Source organism: Canis lupus, chromosome 21 (assembly GCF_011100685.1).
Source record: "Canis lupus familiaris isolate Mischka breed German Shepherd chromosome 21, alternate assembly UU_Cfam_GSD_1.0, whole genome shotgun sequence".
Taxonomy (NCBI): Eukaryota; Metazoa; Chordata; class Mammalia; order Carnivora; family Canidae; genus Canis; species Canis lupus.
In genome coordinates this window covers 26,199,731-26,220,829 of record NC_049242.1, presented here as the reverse complement: position 1 = coordinate 26,220,829, position 21,099 = coordinate 26,199,731, and the positions used below count along the sequence as shown (strand labels likewise).

General features: G+C 43.1%; 1 protein-coding gene across 2 annotated transcripts in view; it reads left to right on the top strand.

The window, feature by feature from the left end:
- RNF121 (ring finger protein 121) overlaps nucleotides 1-20,863 on the top strand; it is an 81,711-nt gene extending 60,848 nt beyond the window's left edge. Inside the window, exons 4-9 of one of the 2 annotated variants that reach the window (XM_038568788.1) lie at nucleotides 868-1,022; nucleotides 4,107-4,214; nucleotides 8,079-8,199; nucleotides 18,049-18,182; nucleotides 18,785-18,886; nucleotides 20,503-20,863. In XM_038568788.1, the coding sequence (XP_038424716.1) occupies nucleotides 868-1,022; nucleotides 4,107-4,214; nucleotides 8,079-8,199; nucleotides 18,049-18,182; nucleotides 18,785-18,886; nucleotides 20,503-20,623 (741 nt within the window). In that variant the 3' untranslated portion in view covers nucleotides 20,624-20,863. Of the gene's footprint in view, nucleotides 1-867; nucleotides 1,023-4,106; nucleotides 4,215-8,078; nucleotides 8,200-18,048; nucleotides 18,235-18,698; nucleotides 18,887-20,502 lie in introns of those variants that run through there. The other variant, XM_038568789.1, reaches the window with a different exon arrangement.
- Nucleotides 20,864-21,099: the final 236 nt, after the last annotated feature.

Below are 21,099 nucleotides of genomic sequence, written 5' to 3'. Positions count from 1 at the left end.
GGTTAGCCCAAACTTCTGACAGAATCATTTTGTACATTTGGAACTCTTCAGCTGAGTCTGAAGTCTGAGTTCTGAGACACTCTTTACAGTGGAAACAGGCCTCCCTTTGGGGTTCTAGTTTTACTTTCTTCTCACATATCTAAGTTTACTGAGGACCTGTCATCTGCTAGACCATTTCCTAGCACATAGGAAATGGCCTAGTCACTGCTCTCAAGGAGCTTACATTCAGAATGAGAATGAATCTGAATTATGCTTAGATAAGCACTGTAATGATGGTAGAAAAGAAAGTGCTTTTGGAGCACTAGAAAGTCACGACTCATTCTGCCTGGAAAGGAAATTGAAGGCTTCATGTGTCTTGGTTATGATATTATCAGGCAGAAAGGCAGGTGGTGAAAAAGATGTTTTAGCCTGAGGGGGACAGCCTGACTAGCATGGAGAGTAGCAGAAAGTTACTCTTGAAACAGTAGTTTGGGGCCACGTTGTAGGGGATTTGACTGCCTGTATGCTGGGGACCACTGGAGGGTTGTAAGCGGGGGAATGACATGTTCAAGACTCTGTGTTAGAGATAACATTCTAGTGCTTTTGGGAAGGATAGATTGGAGAGGGAGACTTAACAAAGAGGTCATTGTAGTGAGCCAGGCAAGGGATAGCAAGGGCTCACATGGAAAGGGAAGAATATATACAACAGATAGGTAAGGAATGAAAGGGAGGTGTCAGGCATGGTTCTAGGTTTCTAAGATCACTAGGAGGTGCCTCTGTCCAAAATTGGAAATTGAGGAGAAGATCAGGCACAAGATACACTTTGGACTTGTGGATAGAACGTGGAGGGAGCTGGCTAGAGCTGAAGTGCTTGTGTTTGTGTTTCAGATGGTGACCCTCTTTCAGATGTGGGTTGTTCCCCTCTATTTCACAGTGAAGCTGCACTGGTGGAGGTTCCTAGTGATCTGGATCTTCTTCTCTGCTGTCACAGCTTTTGTCACCTTCCGAGCCACGCGAAAACCACTAGTACAGACAACCCCAAGGTGAGAGTTTAGGTAGTGGGGAAGAGCTAGGTTTCCTGAAGCAAATGGGTTGGAATGTATGGGATTGGGGTGGGTTTAGGTTGAAAAAATTGTAATTGTAATAATTTGTAAAACAAAAAACAAAATATGTTTGCCAAGATTATTTGGCATGGGGCCCCACCAAAACAAGCTGATTGGGAGAACTCCCCACTCACCTTCACAGATTAAAACCCCCAAAATATTTCCTTATAGCTTGCCTTAGAGTTTGTATCAAGGTCTGTATTAAAAGTAAGCAAATTCTGGTGATCATTGTGGCCTCATTTTAAGTGTTATTTTCTTTTATGAACCCTTCTCTGATCTCTAAATTAGATTTTCTGTTATATTCTTTCACAGGCCCTATAGTTTTCCAACACAGAACATATCACAAAGTCTTTTTTTTTAAGATTTTATTATTTATTTGTTTGTTTGTTTGTTTATTTATTTATTTATAAAGATTTTATTTATTTATTCATGAGACACACACACACACACAGAGGTAGAGAGACACAGGCAGAGGGAGAAGCAGGTTCCATGCAGGGAGCCCAATGTGGGACTTGATCCTGGAACTCCGGGATCACACCTTGGGCTGAAGGCAGGCGCTAAACTGCTGAGCCACCCAGGCATCCCTATATCACAAAATCTTGAGTATCTATCTCCCCCACTAAACTATAACTGTGAGATCGGGAACCACATGTATTTTGTTTGTCCCTGTATATCCAGGCCCTACCACAGGGCCTGGCACATAGTAGTCTACTCTGTGAATTTTTGTTGAATGAATGAATCTCAGTAAATTTGCAATTTTTCAACAAATAATATTTCCTTCTTTGGTCACAGAGCAGCCCCTGCCTGTATTATTCTTTGTGTTTTATCCAAATGCATTTCTAGTTTGATCCTCCCAACCAGCTTGTGAGGTCATTTAATATCTGTACTTGACAGAAAGAGAGATTTTCTCATTCATTCATTCATTCAACAAGCACCTGCTATGTGTCAGGCCCTGTGCTGAGCGCTGGGGATACAGAACTGGATAAGACATGGTCCCTGCCCTCAAGGAATGCTCGGTTTAATGGAGGAGATGGACAAGAAAGCAGCTGTTTCAGTGCAGTTGGTAAGTGCTGTGAGAGACATATGTACAGGTCCAGGAGAGCCTAGCAGAAGAACTAGCCAGCCTCAAAGTTGTACCTACCAGAACCAAAGTCTTCCAAGTTGCAAGTTGCTCTTTTCCCCATGCATTTTATGCCATTTCACTGCAAACCTTATTTTGGCCTTATGAGTTTCCTTGTACACAGTAAAATTTATCTTCAAGGTGAAGTTGGTGATCCAAAGTCTCTTTCTGGCTGTGGTAATTTACATTAAGGGCTATGACAGAAGACGGAGACTCTGGAACCAGGTGGATGTGGATTGGAAACAGCCCTGCCAGTTGTAAATTATATGACCTGTATGGCTTCACCTTTCTGAGCCTTGAATTTTTTATCCCTAGAAATGTGACAATAATTGGTACCTCATAAAGGGTACTATGAAGAAAAGGTGTAAAAATATACTTTAAGAGTTAGTAAGTAACAATATCAACTTGTAGGTAAAATGACTGAAAATATGTCTATGACATGGGAAGTTTTTGATGATAATAACTAACATTTGATAATGCTTTATAATTTCAAAGCACTTTCTTAAAACATCCATCCTGAGTCATGCAGCATTTATTGAGCATGTGTTATATACACCAGGAATGGGCTCTGTACAATCCATTGAGGAAGGTATCATGGTTTCCCCATTTTACAAATAAGTAAACTTACCTTAAGAGTGGTGATTTGATTTACCTGGAATTACCCAGCTAATAAAACTCACTTAATCCAGATACTGCCTAAAATTCCACATCCTTTCCACCATCTCACTCATATCTGATGAGTACAAACTCTGGATAATGGAGCATTGTGTGGTTTCTGAGGGCAGGCACTACAAAATGTTTGGGGCCTTTCCCTTGCCTGAGAACTCATCACTGCTTGCTTAGCCACAACGGGACTCATAGGTAGGGACCTTGAGCTTCCTCCCTGCAGCCCAGCAAGGTTGGTGGTAATGTGGTCTCAGGAGCCAGACAGGCTTGAGCTGTTTATTCAAGTGAATTTCTCATTTGCTTTCACCACAAATAGAGTAGTCGTTGCTGATATCAAGGACCTGCATGGCATTTAAAAGGCTCTGATACATTCAGGGAACCATCTTTCCTCTCTGAACCTGGCTGGGGTCAACCAACCAGATTTCACACTGCTTTTCTTTGGATTCTGGAGAGCATTGCTCCTCCTTCAAGAGCTTTGTATGACCCTACTACCACCACCATCACACAAATCCATTCAAAGGTATTCTTTGAGTGTCTCCTTTCTTATCCCTTCTTCTCCAGAAAGAAAATCATTTCGGAAGCAAATTCATTAGACACTAATTCATTATTGGCCTGTAGATGGGAGCAAAGCAGTATTCAGGTTAACCATGCCCAGTAGGAAAAGCCTGGGGCACCTGGCTGCCTCAGTCGGAAGAACGTGAAATTCTTGATCTCAGGGTCAAGAGTTTGAGCCCCATGTCAGGTGTAGAGATTACTTAAATAAATAAATTTTTTTTTAAAGTAGGGGGAAAGCCTATAGCTGATTTTACCTCTTTTTCATCTTCCCTTGAATTCTCTTTCCTAATGAACAGCTGACCTTCACCATCTGTTCCCATCTAAGCATAGCTGTAGTTACTAATTTTCACTTCTTTATCCAGCTGATCTGAATTTGAGAGGACATAGCTGTCTGTGGTCAGCTATGCTTTTTTTTGTTTGAGGCTAAAACCTTCTTTTAAGGCTCTCTTTTCTTTCCTTGGTCTGGGACTGGGAAAATATAAAGCATTAGCTCCCTGGTATGGAGAGGTATTTCTGCAATTAAGGGAGTGACCAGCTCTGGACAGTAACTAAAGTTGCTCAGTAAGTCCTAAGCAAATAACCTGATGTCCCCAGTAATGTAAGAGTAAGAGATTCTGGTAATCCAGAGGCTCCTAGGCCAGAGTTGCCATGTCAGCTTTGCTAATTTTCTCTCCTTTCTCCAGGTTGGTTTATAAGTGGTTCCTGTTGATCTATAAAATCAGCTATGCCACTGGCATTGTTGGCTACATGGCTGTCATGTTTACCCTCTTTGGTCTCAATTTATTATTCAAGTAAGTACTCTTTGCTTTTGTTTTCACTTGTGTTTGGGGAGGAGGGGCTGATGTGATATACTTTTCTTCCTAGAGCCAAGTCCTGATTATTAACAAGGGGGACATGGCATCCAGGATAGTAGGAGACTTGGACTTTGGGGAATGGGAAGGTTGGCCCTCCATGATTTGTGCTGGCAAAGAGAAAGGAATGTCTGGATATATAGAGTTAGAGTCCCAAATCATTGGTTATATTTTCCAAGAACCTATATTTTAATGGAAAAGTATCACAAAGGTAAGTGTAATAATGATTATAGCCAGTTACTTATAACTCCATCATCCTAACAGAGTCATTTTCCTTGTCCATGAAAGTACTGTTTATTGGAATGTCCACTCTACCTGAGTGGTCTTATGTTCAGGGAGTCTAGGAGTTGGTAAGCTGTCCTGTGGACCAAATTGGCCTACTTCCTATTTTTATAAAATAAAGAAAGTTTTTTACTGGAACACAGTCACACTCATTTTTATGTATATACTGTTTCTGCAGTATAACAATAATAGAGTTGAATATTTGTGGCAGAGACTATTTGGGCCACAAAACTCAAAATCCTTACTACCTGGTCCTTTCCATAAAAAGTTTGTCAACCCCTGGACTAGACCGTCAAACTCATGTGATACAGTTGGCCACACCTGCTAACAAGTTCATCTAGAAGTATACAGGGCAGGAAACAGCAGAGTGGTATCTGTAGGAGTCCTCACAGTAGTTCCAGGGCTGAGATGTGAGAGAATGAGACCAAACAGATGGATGGCCCAGAAGCTTCTCCACCTTTCCAGGAACACATCCAGTTTTAAGAATCTCACAGTCCAGATGCAGTGTAATAAGCATCGGTTATATTTAACACATTGTTGCTTTGTCACATAGCTGAAATTCCCCTTTTATCAGATTTCTAAGAAAATAGTTTTTTAGAAAATTAACCTGTGAACATTTAACTCTTACCGCATTGTTGGACACTTACGGTGTTTTTCAATATTGTGCTGTCACAGATAACATTGCTCTGTTGCTTCTAAGGATACATTATCAGGAGTCAGATTCTGGCTATTGCTTCATATTGTCATATGATTTCAAAAAGATTCATACCAGCATACAGGTCCCCCCACTCCCAGTTGAGGCAGAAACCAAGAAATCCTAGACTCTGAGACTGTAGGGTATAGTGATCAAGCAGGGCAGATGAGAGTGGAAATGTGGTCTCCTGACTGAGTTGATGGGGATTGTGGGCTGTGGATCATGAGGAATCCTAAGCCTAAGGCTGGGCACTCGAAGCTAGAGATTGAGGATTCAGATTGGCCTCTTTCCCAAATCTAGTACACTGTAGGTAGAGTCTCTTTGAAACTGAAAGGAGTGGGCAGCCCGGGTGGTTCAGCGGTTTATCACCGCCTTCAGCTCAGGTCATGATCCTGGAGACGCGGGATCGAGTCCCTAATCAGCCTCCCTGTGTGGAGCCTGCTTCTCCCTCTGCCTGTGTCTCTGCCTCTCTCTCTGTCTCTGTGTCTTTCATGAATAAATAAATAAAATCTAAAAAAAAAAAAAAAAAAAAAAAAAAACTGAAAAGAGTAAGTCCTTACTTTATAAAGTGAGAGAATACCCATGGAATTCTTTCTTCTAGAAGTAGTATAGGCTAAAAGCATAAACAGGTTTCACAGAGGTTTATCGGAATTCATCAGTGTAGAGTCCAACAAGCCCCATCAAAGAAAACCAAGATATTTCCAGATATCTTCCTAATCTGTGTGGTTAAAAAGATTTCTGCATTGTAGGGTGCCTGGGTAGCTCAGTCGGTTAAGCATTTGACTCTCAATATCAGCTCAGGTCTTTTCTTTCGTTCTTTTCTTTTCTTTTCTTTTCTTTTCTTTTCTTTTCTTTTCTTTTTTCTTTCTCTTTTCTTTCTCTTTTCTTTTCTTTTATTTTATTTTCTTTTCCTTTCTTTCCTTTCTTTCCTTTTTTTAAAGATTTTATTTATTCATGAGACACACAGAGAGGCAGAGACATAGAGGGAGAAACAAACAGGCTCCTCACAGGGAGCCTGATGCGGGACTTGATCCCCGGAGCCCGGGATCATGCCCTGAGCCAAAGGCAGACAGATGCTCAACTGCTAAGCCACCCAGACATCCCTCAGCTCAGGTCTTGATCTCAGAGTCGTGAGTTCAGGCCCTGCAGTATCCAGCATGGAGCCTATTTTATTTTATTTTATTTTATTTTATTTTATTTTATTTTATTTTAATTTTTATTTATTTATGATAGTCACAAAGAGAGAGAGAAAGAGAGGCAGAGACATAGGCAGAGGGAGAAGCAGGCTCCATGCACCGAGAGCCCGATGTGGGATTCGATCCTGGGTCTCCAGGATCGCACCCTGGGCCAAAGGCAGGCGCTAAACCACTGCGCCACCCAGGGATCCCCGGAGCCTATTTTAAAAAAAGAAAAAGGAAGAAAAAAGATGCTACATTGTATTGAAGATAGTTATTCTGTTATTATAGTTTGTTTTTACTTACATAAACTATACAAGAAAAAAAATATACAAGAAAAACAGAATTGAGAATCATGACCATTTTTATGCTACTAATCAGGTTAATTGGTATAAGATCATGATGTCTAGTGGGTTAAATATTACAAGATTGATAATAAACTCAGCTTATTAAGATAAATATAAGTTACAACTTTAAGTGAACTTATACAGTTCCTGGTACAGATTTTTAACAAAGGTTGTTTTCTGTAATGAACATTCAGAGACTGAAGGTCGCAAATTATTGGTCCTTGGAATTATTAAAACAAGCCTGCTAATGTATAGGCAAGATCTCTGTCCTTAGTAGACTTGGACCCCCAATTTTAAAAAATATTTTATTTATTTATTTAAGAGAGCATAAGCATGAGTGGGAGGTAGAGGGAGAGGCAGACTCCCTGCTGAGAAGGGAGCCCCATGTGGGGCTCAATCCCAGGACCCTGAGATCATGACCTGAGCTGAAATCAAGAGCCAGCCACTTAACTGCCTGAGCCACCCAGGCGCCTCTTGAACCAAAATTTAACTTTGATGACATGATACAGAATATGTATAGATACAACTTAAAATTTTATAGTAACTGGTATGTGTAGATTTACTAATTTTATCTTTATCTTCTAAAGCTGTGGTTGGTGAACTTTTTCTGTAAAGGGCCAAATAATATTTAGGCTTTGTGAACAAAAGGCAAAGTCTAGGATGATATAGAGTATAACAAGAGGGGAAACTCTTCCCTTGCCTTACCTTGTTTGATGGATAGGCTCTCTCAGATCTGGGGCATACTTTGTGCCCACTTGCCATCAAATGAGACATTCTCAGGAGGAGTCTGACAAGGGTTTATGTGACCACTGGGATTATTTTCACTTACTATTCAGTGACAGCTCAGATCCTGGTGTGCCCTTGCCCAGCCATTTCAACTTGGGCACTGGCTGGAGGTGAGGCAACTTGGTGAGTTTCCGCTTCCAGACTGAAATTCTACTGGTTGGTGTACAGTGATTTCCAGCAGTGGAGTCTCAACACTTAGGTGCCAACCAGAGTGGGCCCTAGACAGCTACAAGGTGTGGTTGCCAGTTGGAGGAGGTAGGCACTGGGGACGGAGTGGGGAAGAGGAGCAATAGGCCATACCCTGGCTTGGTTTTGTAGCTCACGGTGCTAACCTGTTCAAACGGTACCGACAGGCCATATAAAACACAGGCAGCAGGCTGGAATTGGTCTTGTTTTGCCTACACTTGCTTTAGCCTTTAAAGCTTCTGACTTTAGGTGCCTCACTATGTGTTCTGGAGTAGTGATCCAAAGCAGTTGTGTCTTAGGGCAGGCCTTACAAGCCATGCTGCTTCCCTTACAGGATCAAACCAGAAGATGCCATGGACTTTGGTATTTCTCTCCTCTTCTATGGCCTCTACTATGGGGTTCTTGAGCGAGACTTTGCAGAAATGTGTGCAGACTACATGGCGTCTACCATAGGGGTAAGTTCACCTGGGCTTTTCATATTGCCTCCCACCACTTCCAAAGAGGTCAGCATAGCATTACTTGTTTGATGGAAGAGATAAACCTTAAAAAATCCTTCAAGATATCAGTAGTGTGTTTGGAGATTTCTTCCTTAAAATTTGGAAAACCAGATATCAGATGTACCCTGAAATTATTAACTTTAGGGCCACTTGTAGGAAAAGAACTGCTTGACCATTCAGGAAGTTGACATTCATTCAATAGATATTTATTGAACGCCTCCTATGTGCCTGGACACTGGGCTTGTGCTGGAATTACAAAGGAGTACATGGTCCTTGCCCAGATGGAGTTTATGCCCTAGTGGCAGAGATGAGAATTAAAGTAATGAACATACCAATATAAAATTATAACTTTAATAAATACTTTGAAGGAAAGGTTCACAATGCTGTGAACAAATGCAGTAATGGCATTTGGACCTAGTCTTGGGGCTCAGAGATGGCTTCCCTAAAGAAGTGACGGGGGAGCTGACATGTAGGAGTTAACTAGATGAAATGGGAAGTGATGTGGGCGTCAGAGAGAGCAAACAGCATGTGTAGATAGGAGTTCTGTAGTGAGAAAAAGGGTAGCCATTTGGAGGAACTAAGGCCAGTGTGGTTATATGGCTGAGAATGTACTGGAAGTATCTAGAGAAATAGAAGCTAAACTAGAAAGAGCCTTGAAGGCCAAACGAAAGATTGTGGTTTTTATGCTAAAAGCCCTGGGAGGCTAAGATAGAAAATGACATCTTCAGATTTGCACTTTGAAAAGATCATTCTGGCTGCTGGGTTGAGAAGGGATTGGAGAGGGGTCCACAGCTTAGAGTGGACTAAGAGATAGTCGCAGTAATCTGGGCAAGATGAAGGTAGCTTGGGTTAGGGAAGAAGTGGTGCAAAGGGAGAGATCCAGGCCATTTGAGAAGTATTTTGGAAGTGCGTTTGCTAGGACTTGGCTAGGATTAATCTTGGATATAGATTAGTTCTGGAGATTGAAGGAAAGTATATATCAAAGCTGACATGTCTAACGCGAGCCACTCCTTGGCTGGTATACTTGCACTGATCTAGGAAATGCTACAAGGTGGAGACCAGGGAGAGAGTCTTCAAGCTTAAATGTGAGTAAAGTAACAGGCAGTCTTAGGAAACCCAAGTCAATATTCTTATTTCTTTTTTTCAAAATGGAAATGTGTCTTTGTTGTTTTGCTGCTTGTAAAAGTAATGCATTCTCTTTATAATTACGTGAACAAAGAAGTACTCCTCATCTCAGTGTCAGCTCATTAGAAGGCCCCACCCAAAAAGGAATATTTCCAAGTTTAATGAACATTTCTCCAGTTCTGTGCTAAAATGCGTGTGGTTCTGTCTGACACAGGAGATCTGAAAGGCCTTCAGAAGTTCTTGCAACATAAGGTTTGGCAGTTTAGAAAGAAACCTTAGGAGAATGTCAGGGTTTTCTTGGGGCAGCAGATACCAATGAAGACCAACTGAGAAGCACAGTAAAGGATTGGCGCCTTTGTATGAGGACTTCAGGAAATCTTCGAAAGTTTGAGGCAGTTTTGTAGGTGGGAGGATATTTGCTGTGCACATTTTATATCAGAGCTGTTGCAGTCTCACTTGTGCCATGGACTGGTAGGCTTTGGGCAGTTCAGGTTAAGCAGAATACGCAGCCATCACCTTGGGTAACTTTCATCAAGTACAGTTTTAGATATAGGATTTTGTTTCTCAGGGTCATGGGACTATTTTTGTTTCTTCTATAATAGATTAAAAGGAAACAAAGTGTATTGGGTCACTTATAGACAGCCCATTAGATTCTTGTTTGAACAACTGTCTTGTGTTTTAGCTACGTTTCATGGTCTCTCATCTATTGGTGTAGACTTCAGCTCTTCCTTTAACTACTTCACTGTCCAGAAGAGATTTCCAGACATTCAGTTGTCTACTTTCAACAACTTTTCTTGAAGTCTGCTTCTTTGGCACACTCAGCTTTTCAAAGTGACTCTTGCCAGTATCCTGCCCTGTACCCTCTTGTGATTTCTTTTTCTTCTCATTCTTTTTTTTTATGGGCCAATTCTCTGTTTTTCCCAGGTTGTTGCCAATTTTATCTCAAGATTATTATCAGCTGCCAGTTTAAGCATAGCCTTAATTCCCTCAGGTGGGTCACTAATAACCAGTGTACAAAACCCTCTTCAGTCCAAATGGAACTGAGCTCAGAATTGATCCACTAGTTAGCTTTTCCTATAGGAGATGGAATCATTACATTGGCTTCCCAAAAATAGAATTTGAGCTGGACTTCTTTCCATGCTTTTGGGAAGGATTATTGTATGTTCCATTGATTACAAATGATAATCCTTATTAAGGTAATTATTCCCTAATAATGATAAATTCCAGCATCACTGAGAGACCTGGTGGGAGAATTATTCATTAGGGTGGAGAGTGCCTCAAGCACCAGCTCTTGACTCTTCATATTCTCCTTCCTTCTGTGAGTTCTCCGTGCTTACCCCCAATACCTGATGCTCATTCTTTAATAGTCTGGCCCAAGGATGAATCCAAATACCTCTCTATACCTCCTAATAGCACAAGAACACAAGGATCAAACAATCACACTGTACTTTATTAGAGGAAAATAAGCATGAATACTTGAATGAAGTTAATCTGACATAGCAGGGTACCTGCTTTCCCAGGCTTTCAGACCCTGTCTCATCCAACTCTCCACTTACCTCTATGTAGCAGGTGCCATCTTAGCACATGCCACCTGGAATCCATATCTAGACAACCACTGTCCTCTAGATGTCTAGATCTAGAATCTGTGTTCTGATAAAAATTTGTCTGTACCTCAGGCCAGCCTTCTGAATCCTAGTATCTCTGAAGATCTACCTTTTCTCTAGGTCCTTGACATTGAGAATGTCTATCTCTTTCAGAGAAGCTGCTCAATCCAGCTCCTGTCCAATAGAATGTGACCTTGTTGACCCTAAATCTAACAGTTTTCTGTTTCCCAAGCCCCCATTTCCAGGGGAAGGGAGTGGGTCATAGGAAGACTAGGATGGCTTGTGACAGTACAGGGTGAATTGCGAGGAGTTGATTCGTTCATTGTTTTCCATAGCTAATGTGGAGATTTAGCAGCAGGTTTTCTGCTAGTGCTCAGGATGCCCACAGATAAGACTAGGCAGGAATAGGGAGGAAGAAACTCAACTCCCAGTTTGGGATAAAGGGATAGACTACACTACCTTTACAGTTCTTTCAAACCTGAGAATTCCAGGACTCCCCTATTTCTGCCCTGGTCTTTGGTCAAGTGGGGTGTGGTCTACTTAGGAACGAACACCTGGGGCTGTGAACCACAGCAACCTAAATTTCAGGAACATCCCTGGTCTTGAAGCCACAACCTATCAGTGGTTTGGTCATGGCAGTTTGAGGAAGCTAGGACATTCCAGCCTTCCATGCATTTGTTAGCCAACTTATTCTTTCTCATTTATTTAAGCAACTGTTATTTATCAAACTTTCACAATGTGCTAGGTATGACCAAGTGCAGCCTTTACTAGCTCTACCACTGCTCACTTCTAAGTAGGAGCCTTAGTCATTTAATTTAATTTAATTTAATTTTTATTTATTTATTTTTTAAAGATTTTTATTTATTTATTCATGAGAGACACACAGAGAGAGAGGCAGAGACACAGGCAGAGGGAGAAGCAGGCTCCATGCAGGGAGCTCAATGTGGGACTCAATCCTGGGTCTCTAGGATCACACCCTGGGCCGAAGGTGGCGCTAAACCATTGGGCCACCGGGGCTGCCCAAGCCTTAGTCATTTTATTTTATTTTTTTATTTTTTTATTTTTTTGCCTTAGTCATTTAAAAAAAATTATGGTAAACTACACATAAAATTTGCTATCTTAACCATTTTTTAAGTCTATAATTCAGTGGCATTAAGTCATTTACATGCTCTGCAACCATCACCACATCCATCCATAGAACTCATCATTTTGCAAAATTGAAGCTCTGTACCCTTTAAATAATATCTCCATACTCCTCTTTCCCCACAGCCTCTGGAAAGAACCATTCTGCTTCTGCCTCTAAAAATTTGACCACTCTAGGGACACCTGGGTGGCTCAGTGGTTGAGCATCTGCCTTTGGCTCAGGGCATGGTACTGGAGTCCCGGGATTGAGTCCTGCATCAGGCTCCCTACAGGGAGCCTGCTTCTCCTCCCTCTTCCTATGTCTCTGCCTCTCTCTGTGTGTGTCTCATGAATAAATAAGTACAATCTTTTATTTTTTATTTATTTTTTTAAAGATTTTATTTATTTATTCATAGAGACACAGAGAGAGAGAGAGAGAGAGAGAGAGGCAGAGACACAGGCAGAGGGAAAAGCAGGCTCCATGCAGATAGCTGGACGTGGGACTTGATCCAGGGTCTCCAGGATCACACCCTGGGCTGCAGGCAGCGCTAAACCACTGCGCCACCGGGGCTGCCCAAGTACAATATTTTAAAAATAAAATTTGACCACTCTAGGTAGGTACCTTGTGTAAATGAACTTACACAATATTTGTCTCTTGTGACTAGCTTATTTGACTCAGTGTAATGTTTCAAGGTCCACCCATGGCGTAGCAGAGTCAGAATTTCCTTTTTTCGGACTGAATAATATTTCATTGTATAACTCAATTTTAAAAGAGCCATAAATCGCAGCACCTGGGTGGCTCTGTTGGTTGACTGATTCTTGATCTCAGGGTTGTAAGTTTGAGCCCTGCCCTGGTCTCTACTCTAGGCATAGAGCCTACTTTAAAAAGGGGAGGTTGCTAAATAAATAATCTCCTTGTGTGTGTGTGTGTGTGTGTGTGTGCGCGCATGTAGCCTCTTAGAAAAAAGAATTCCATTGTGTGTATATGCCACATTTTCAGTCCTAGGTGTTTTTCATAGAATTTTGTACATTCTGTGGTCATAGCTCCAAACCCAGAGAGTTATGGTTCATTTTGGAGTGTTCTACCTACCTGGTGGGGAACTAGATCTCATTCATCTCTTGATCCCCCTCTGAGTGGTTTGACCTACAAAGATCTGTGATTAATATAAAAAAATTTTTTTTATTGATTGGAGTTCAATTTGCCCACAGATCTGTGATTAATTAATTTCAGGGTTCCTAGAAATGAAATGATGGGGTTTACAATTGTATCAATATACATTCTCAATTCCTTTTCATTATTCTACACTACTCTGGTAATTCTACACTATAGCTGCTTTGTCTTACATGGAGAAATTATAATATGAACTATAGTAACTCTTCGGTTAAAGGAACCTTAGATGATGTTTGTTTTTTTTTTTCAGCCAGTCACTGGGAGGTCATAAGCTTGTGACAGCCAGTCATTATAGTTTCCATTCACATCCAAAAGTCATGTTGGGGCGGGGGTGGAGGACAGAGGATTGTGAAATAAGCTTGTTTTATGGGGCTCTTCCTTCAAAGAGACCTGTTGGGCAGACAGAGTAGTGACGCATAGTTTGTGCTCCATTGGGCCACATGTCCTGCCTCACACTTTTTTTTCTTCTGAGTTTCTGCACCCCAGATAACATTAGGACATAACTAGCTGCCCATTCATCTGCTCTGAAGTAGCAGCAAAAGCCAGAGGTTAGAGTCAGATGGACCTGGTTTCAAATTCTAATCAATTTTTAATTAGCTGTGTACTCTGGAGCAAGTTACTTTACTTCTCTGATCTCGTTTTCTCGGATGTAATAACATTACCAGACATAAAGTGTTGTAAGGAGTAAATGCATCACGTAAAGATCTCTGCAGAGTAGCCTGGCTCATGGCACTTAAGGAGAGGATAATGACGGTAGCTAACATTTATCAAGTATACCTATTGTACAATACTGCTCTTCTAGAAAGCTATATATTTTATATTTATAGTCACCTGGAGCACAGAGACCCTATAGGATTTCTTTGTATCTTCATCATACCCAACACACGGAGCAAGACACAGAACAGACAAATCCTTAATCGCCAGCATATGCCACTTCTCTCTTGGAGGCTGTCTGTTGTCTGAAGTCATCTCAGACCACTCTGTGACCTGGAATCTTGTGTCTTAGAACCCTGAGAAATGGGTATTTTATTCTGTTTTTCAACAAGTTTTTTCAAAATCACTGTTTGAGCCTGACGAGGCCCCAACTCAGCTCTGCCACCAGTTCTCTCTGACTTCAGGTGAGGCTGTCCTGCTCCTCCTCTGTCCTCTCCTGTTGAGGGAGGGGCTGACTGGAAGAGCTCACAGGGCTCTCATGGTGCACACATTCTCTGATATTCAGTGGTGTGGAAGGCAACTCCTATTTATTTCCTGAGTACCTATGTGCAGGCTCCTGTGCTGGGGTTTTCTACTCACATATTAGTACCCATCATCTGCTTCCTTCCAGTTACACTGTAGAAAAGGTCCTTTCTTCCATCACAAGCCCACCTTGCCCTAGCTGTGGACTCCATACCTTCTTCCTTCTCCGGGACCCATTATGCTATATACTTAACTTTCTTATCTGTGCCTTCATCTTCTCCCTCTTTGCTGGGCTCTTCCCATTAACCTGTTAAGCATTCTTTTTCAAAAAACTTTTTTTGACTCACTTTCTTCTGTAGCTACTGAGTCATTTCCTGTGCTTCACAGCTAAACTTAGAGAAAGTCCAGTCTCCTTTTGATTACCATTCACCTACTCTTTAGCCTATTCTAAATTGGTGTGGCTCAAACCTTCTTCTGAAATGGCTTTTACTCAGGTCACCAGTGACTCTGTGTCACTCATTCTGACTTCAGCAGTTGTCATTGGCTTTTGCAATGTTTCTGTATCCTGCTTTTCCTTCTGTCTCTACTAACTCTTCCTCCCCGTGAATGCTACTGTTCCTCTGAGCTCAGACCTAAAGCACCTTCTCTGCACTTCACCTAGGCATTCCCTTTTCTTTTTCTATGACTTTTTCTATGACTTTCTATGACCTCTAATCCAGAACTTTTCTACCAGATCTTTAGTTTTCAGCTGTTTAGCATCACCAGTCTGTCTACACCTTTCTATTTTTATTGCCATTAAATTAGCCCAGACTGCCACCTTGGCCTAGATCTCCAGCATCTCTTGCTTTTAAAGAATTAAAAAACAGAGACTTTAGCTGCTCTCTGAATCCATGTTGGCCCCCCTCTGCAGCCCATTTTTCACACAGACCGAGTGATCTTCTAAAAATTTGAGTCTGTTCAGATGCCTCCAGTGACTTTCCATTTCTAGTCCAAAATTCTTCCTGTGGCCAATAAGGTGTTACTGTTTTCCTCTTTGTCACAACTCTAGCCACATGAGGTTCCGTTCAGTTTCTCAAGCCCACCAGGCTCCTTTCTGCTTTGTGGCCTCTTCCTTCTTCCTGCTGACTTTCTTCCTCTCGCTAACTCCCACTGCCCTTTACCTCTCAGCCTCAAATGTCACGCCCTCAAAGAAGCCTCTTCATAGCACCTAGGCTTAGTTAGCAACCCCTTTCTTAGCCCTTTACTGTCATTCTCCTGTAGTTGTAGGTTCCATAGGAGAGAGGCCGAGTCTCTCTTCTTCCAGCATTATATCCCACTGGACTCCCCTAGTCCAGTGCCTGCTACTGCTTAGTAGGTAGGTACCCAGTACATATTTGTAGGTATATATATATATACCTATGCCTACCTTAGTAGGTAGGTACCCAGTATATATTAGTAGGTACCCAGTGTATATTAGTAGGTACCCAGTATATATTTGATGGAAGGAAGGAAGGATCTGGATGGTTTGCTCAAGTTCATCAAGCTAGTAAGTGACAGAAGACTGCAGTTAGGTCTGCCCGATGCAGGTAAAGCATAGGTCTCCCTTGAGCTTATTCTATGGAGGGGTCCGGCCTCCCTGTATCTTCCCCAGTTTGGCCTCAGTATCTTCTGATACAGTCTCTTCCTGTGTGATTTCTGTGAGCCCTGGGGGTGCGAGGCCTTCATGATTTGACAGCTTACCCAATGGCTCTGTTGAAACACTGTGGGATTTGACCCTGCCTGCCTGTTGCCATGTTTTAGCCTCATGGGGAGAACTCCAGAAACTAGGAGCCTAACAGACACTTTCCTAGACCACAGTTCTTAAGGCAAAGGAAAGGAAAAAACAGTAGGTCTTAGAAAATGTCAACAAATAAATTTCAAGTCTTTTTCTCCTTGGAGTAAGGGGGAAATGCTATTTAACTATGTAACAATAAACCACAAGGAAATTATGCAAAACTTGTAATTTCTTTTTGGAGCATGGAATTGGTTATCTGTTATAATTAAGTATGGTAATAAATAATCTTTAAAAGTAATATATATTCATTAAAGAAAATTTGAGTACAGAAAAGTAGGCACAAAAACCACATCACCTATGATCCTGCTGCCAAAACATCACTGGCGTAAACATACTGATATTTCTTTCTGATCTTTTCTCTTGTATAGATTTGGGCTTGTCTTTACATACAACACCAATCATGTTGTGCCTCCAGTTTTGTCCCTACTTTTTGCCACTTATTGTTACATCTCAGCCTTCAATGAACTCACCAGTTAAGTCCCTTGAGTGTGTACCAAATTTATTTAGACATTCTCCTATTCTGGGTCATGCATGGTTATTTCCATTTCTTTGCCTGTTTTTTATTATTTTATGGGTTTTTCTATTATGTAACCTAAAACCCACTGTTTTAGCCATTTTTAAAAGTACAGTTCAGTGCTTAGTTACATTCACAATATTGTGCAGCTATCACCATTTCCAAAGTTTTTCATCATCCCAAGCAATAACTGTGCCCATTAAGCAATAACTCCCCATTCCCTTCTCCTAGCCTCTGGCCACCTCTAGCTTGCTTTTTGTCTCTATGAATTTGCCTGATTCTATATATTTCATCATATCAATGGAATCATATAATATTTGTCCTGTGGCGTCTGACATTTTACTTAGCCTAATGTTTTCAAGGTTCATGCATTGTAGCATGCATCAGAACTTCATGATTTTTTTTTTAAGATTTTTATTTATTTATTCATGAGAGACACACACACACACACAGAGAGGCAGAGACAGCAGAGGGAGAAGCAGGCTCCATGCTGGGAGCCTGATGCAGGGCTCGATCCCGGGTCTCCAGGATCAGGCCCTGGGCTGGAGGCGATGCTAAACCACTGAGCCACCCAGGCTGCCCAGAATTTCATGATTTTTATGACTAAAATGTAAGGTGTAATAATTGTTGTGTCATACAATCATTCTGTTTAAGTTATTGAGGAATTGCTAAACTCTTCTTTAATGATAAATAATACTTAAATAAATATCTGTATACCTGAAGTTTTTTGATATTTTTACTTCTTTAAATTACTTGAAATGACATTAATGAATGGTCAAAGTGTGTGGCAGTTTGAGACATCATGCCAGATGCTATTCAAAAGGATCAAACTTCTTTTGTTGCTGTGGCAGATGTTTGGGAATGCCCTTGTCACCAAACCAACATTGCACTGGATATCTGACTGTTTTGAATCTTAGAGAAGAGATGTTGTCCATCTCCGATGGAAACATAGTGTGGCCACAGAGTGGCTTATCTGACATAGGTCCTGATCACCAGCCCTGAGTCCTTCTACCTCCTGGTCTCCTTGTTCCTGGTGCTGACCATCCCAGTGCTCAAGTCCTATTAGATCTGACCTCCCAACCCATCACTGGTCTGTCCTTTTCTCCCTATCCACCCAGCAGATGAGGTGATTGGGCCTATAAAAGATGTTCTATAGTTGTGGGGCCTCCTCCCCCTGCTGCTTGGCCTCCTCTTCAGAAGACCCAAAGGCCTTTGTGGTACCGTCCTACTTGGGCTGATTCTTACACTTTTCCTGTCTTTTCCTCCTGTTCTTCTCTCCCAGTTCTACAGCGAGTCGGGCATGCCTACCAAACACCTCTCGGACAGTGTGTGTGCCGTGTGTGGGCAGCAGATCTTTGTGGATGTCAGTGAAGAGGGCATCATCGAGAACACATATAGGCTATCTTGCAATCACGTGTATCCTGCCTGGAACCCCCTGGGCCACATCTCCTGCCACATGTGCATTCCGGTCAGGGAGGGGAGTGGGTGATCATTACCCTGGCATGCTGTCCAGACCTTTAAGCGTGGGAGAGTCACACAAGGGCAGATATTTGGGGGAAGTTCTCTGCTAGAGAAGCTGACACCCTGGAGTGGGAACTGTGTTCTCCCTCCTTCTTCCCCACAGCTGGGAGCCATTCTTATGTAAACAGAGTTTATAGCCTGGCTGGATCAGAAAGGAGCCTAAAGCCTCTAGCTGGATCCCTCAGTTTCAGAATCCAGTCACCCTGAGTAACAGTTGCAGTATTTATCATGTGCTCGCTCAGCTCCCGTTCTGTGCTGTGTATTGTCTCCATTTTGCCCCGTAAAAACCCTGTAAAGTGGAGATCATTATCCTCACTTCACATGTGAGGAAGTAGGGTCAGAGAGAGAAGGTATGTGCCCAAGATTATACAGCTAATAAGAGGTGAAGCTAGAATTTGAACCTTTCTCCAGAGCTGGTGCCTGGGCACCTTGACGACGGGCACGGAGCTCAAGTGCCATCCTGTCTGCCCACCATTTCCTTGACCAGTGGTGCTCAGATTCCACGAGTTCTGCATCCGCGGCTGGTGCATTGTGGGAAAGAAGCAGACGTGTCCCTACTGCAAAGAGAAGGTAGACCTCAAAAGGATGTTCAGCAACCCGTATCCTTTGTTTGTATTCTTGTTGAGATTGGGCAATGGGAAAAAGTCCTGGCCAGTGCCATTCTGCATTTGAGTCCTCCCAGGGCCCTTCCTCCTTCCCCCAGTCTGGTACGTAACGGGTAACATACCATTCCATTTGGCCTGTGGACTAGGGAAGTTGGGGGTGGAACATGGGGCAGGACTCACAGCTCAGATTCTCATCGTAGTTCTAGATCTCTCAAGGGTAAATCAATAGCAATAGAAACTCATTTACTGTTTCTTACTGTATGCCTTACACTGTGTTTAAGCACCTTGCCCATATTATCTCATTTGATGACCTTGGTGATATTATCCTCATTTTACAAATGAAATGATTTAGAGGTTGAAAAACCTGTTTAGGGTCACATAGCTAATGAGTCGATGCCTTACCTATGATGTGGGGCTAGAGACTGGCTCTGTGCCTGTGCAGGGCCTGCAGGGTTCAAGGAGGCCTGAGGGACTCCCTGTCCCCATCCACTTGCAACACGACCCCACTGCTCCTCCAGGCTACTACTCCGTACCCTGCTGGCCCTCCATAGTTGGCCTTCCTGCACCCTCCTCTTCCTCCTCACCACTGGTCTTGTAGAAATTGCTCAGCCACTACTCCGATTCCCCCTTCACTTCCCTTGGGATCCAGGGGGCAATCTTTGCCCTCCTTGTCCCAGCTGCCCTGTGTGCCAGGGTTCCCTGTCCCCTGGACATTAGCTGGGCTGGGCAGGGGCACTGCATTCTCAGCACATTCCCACAGCCCCTGAACAGGAGGCTCTGGCCTCTCCCCTTAAGATTCCTTGCTTGGTTCTTCTAGGGTCTAATTTAGGAACAGTTAAGTAATAACTCCATGGTGAAGCTGAGGCTTGGGGCTTCCCTGCAGCTCCCAGAGACTGGGCCAGGCTGCACTTTCTGAGGCTTTTGGAGGGGTTCCCCCAGTGTCATGAGGTTTAATCTGTGTTTTCCCCAGAGCTGGATTCCCGGGCTCCCTCCCTAAATGTCTTGCCTAGCATTTAAATTAAAAGAAGAGAACTCCTCTCTGGGGCCCCTTCTCCTCAGTAGGGCCTGATGTTTAGTGGTGTGTGGGGATTCCTTAGAACCTCTGCCAAGGGTTACCCCCTGTGACTAGCCTCTTCACTGTTCCCTTCTGCCTCAGTCCCTGGACTGAACCCCTTCCTTGACCTAGAAAACCTTCCATTTGGGATATTACAAGAACTTCTGGGGTTACCTTATCCCACTGTCCACCTCCCTGCAGCCATTGGCAGAGATGCATTTATAGCAGTCTCAGACTGTGTATTCATGCCAACGGGCCCATCTTTGAGAAGGTATTATGTGGGAGGCCCTCTCCACATGTCAGTCTTAGCTTAGTCTCGCCTCTCCAAACTCCTCCTGTGTCTGTCCTGTCTTCTGCGCTGGCCCCCTCTCCTCACCTCCCCCCGATTCTCTAGGTTCAGTCCTTCCTGCTAACATGGAGAGGCTGGTGAGGGCTTGCTCTCCCTGTAGGCAGGCTGATTTCTGTGGAGTGTCGACAACTGTGGGCAGACCCTCTCACCTGTCCCCTAGCCCGGCCTTAGCAGCTCTGACACATAGCCTCTTTAACGCACTGACAGCTGGGAGAGGCCTCACGTCATGTACGGGCAACTGCTGGATTGGCTTCGATACTTGGTAGCCTGGCAGCCTGTCATCATTGGCCTGGTACAAGGCATCAACTACATCCTGGGCCTGGAATAGTCAGGAAGAAGAGCATCCACCCACTATGGACCTCAGGGCACTCTCCTGCCTGCCTTCCAAGACCTCCTGGGTGGGAAAGACTCAAAAGGGGCACTTGGGCCACTCAGGAACCTTCTGGCTGTGCCCGGGCTGGGGAGGGAGTTGATGGAGAGCCAGCCAGTGGGGCTGTCAGCAGTGGGAGCTTTTTAAAAGAAAACTATTTTGATGAATATATTTAAAAACCTTTTTTATTGTGGAGCATAGGAATTGCCCAACTCTTCCATGCCTCACCCTCCTTGCCTGAGCAGGGCTGGAACAGAGCCACGACATTTTTGGTTTAAAGGAGCCTTCTCATCTCTGGCTGAAAGCCTCAGCCCTTCCTGCAAACTCCCCCCCCCGCTTTTTCTTCCGCCTGTTGAGCTCCACCCTGGTTCACTCAGTGTGGAAGAGCTCCCGGACCTGGCCTGACGCCGCAGATGCACAGTGAGGGCAGGGTG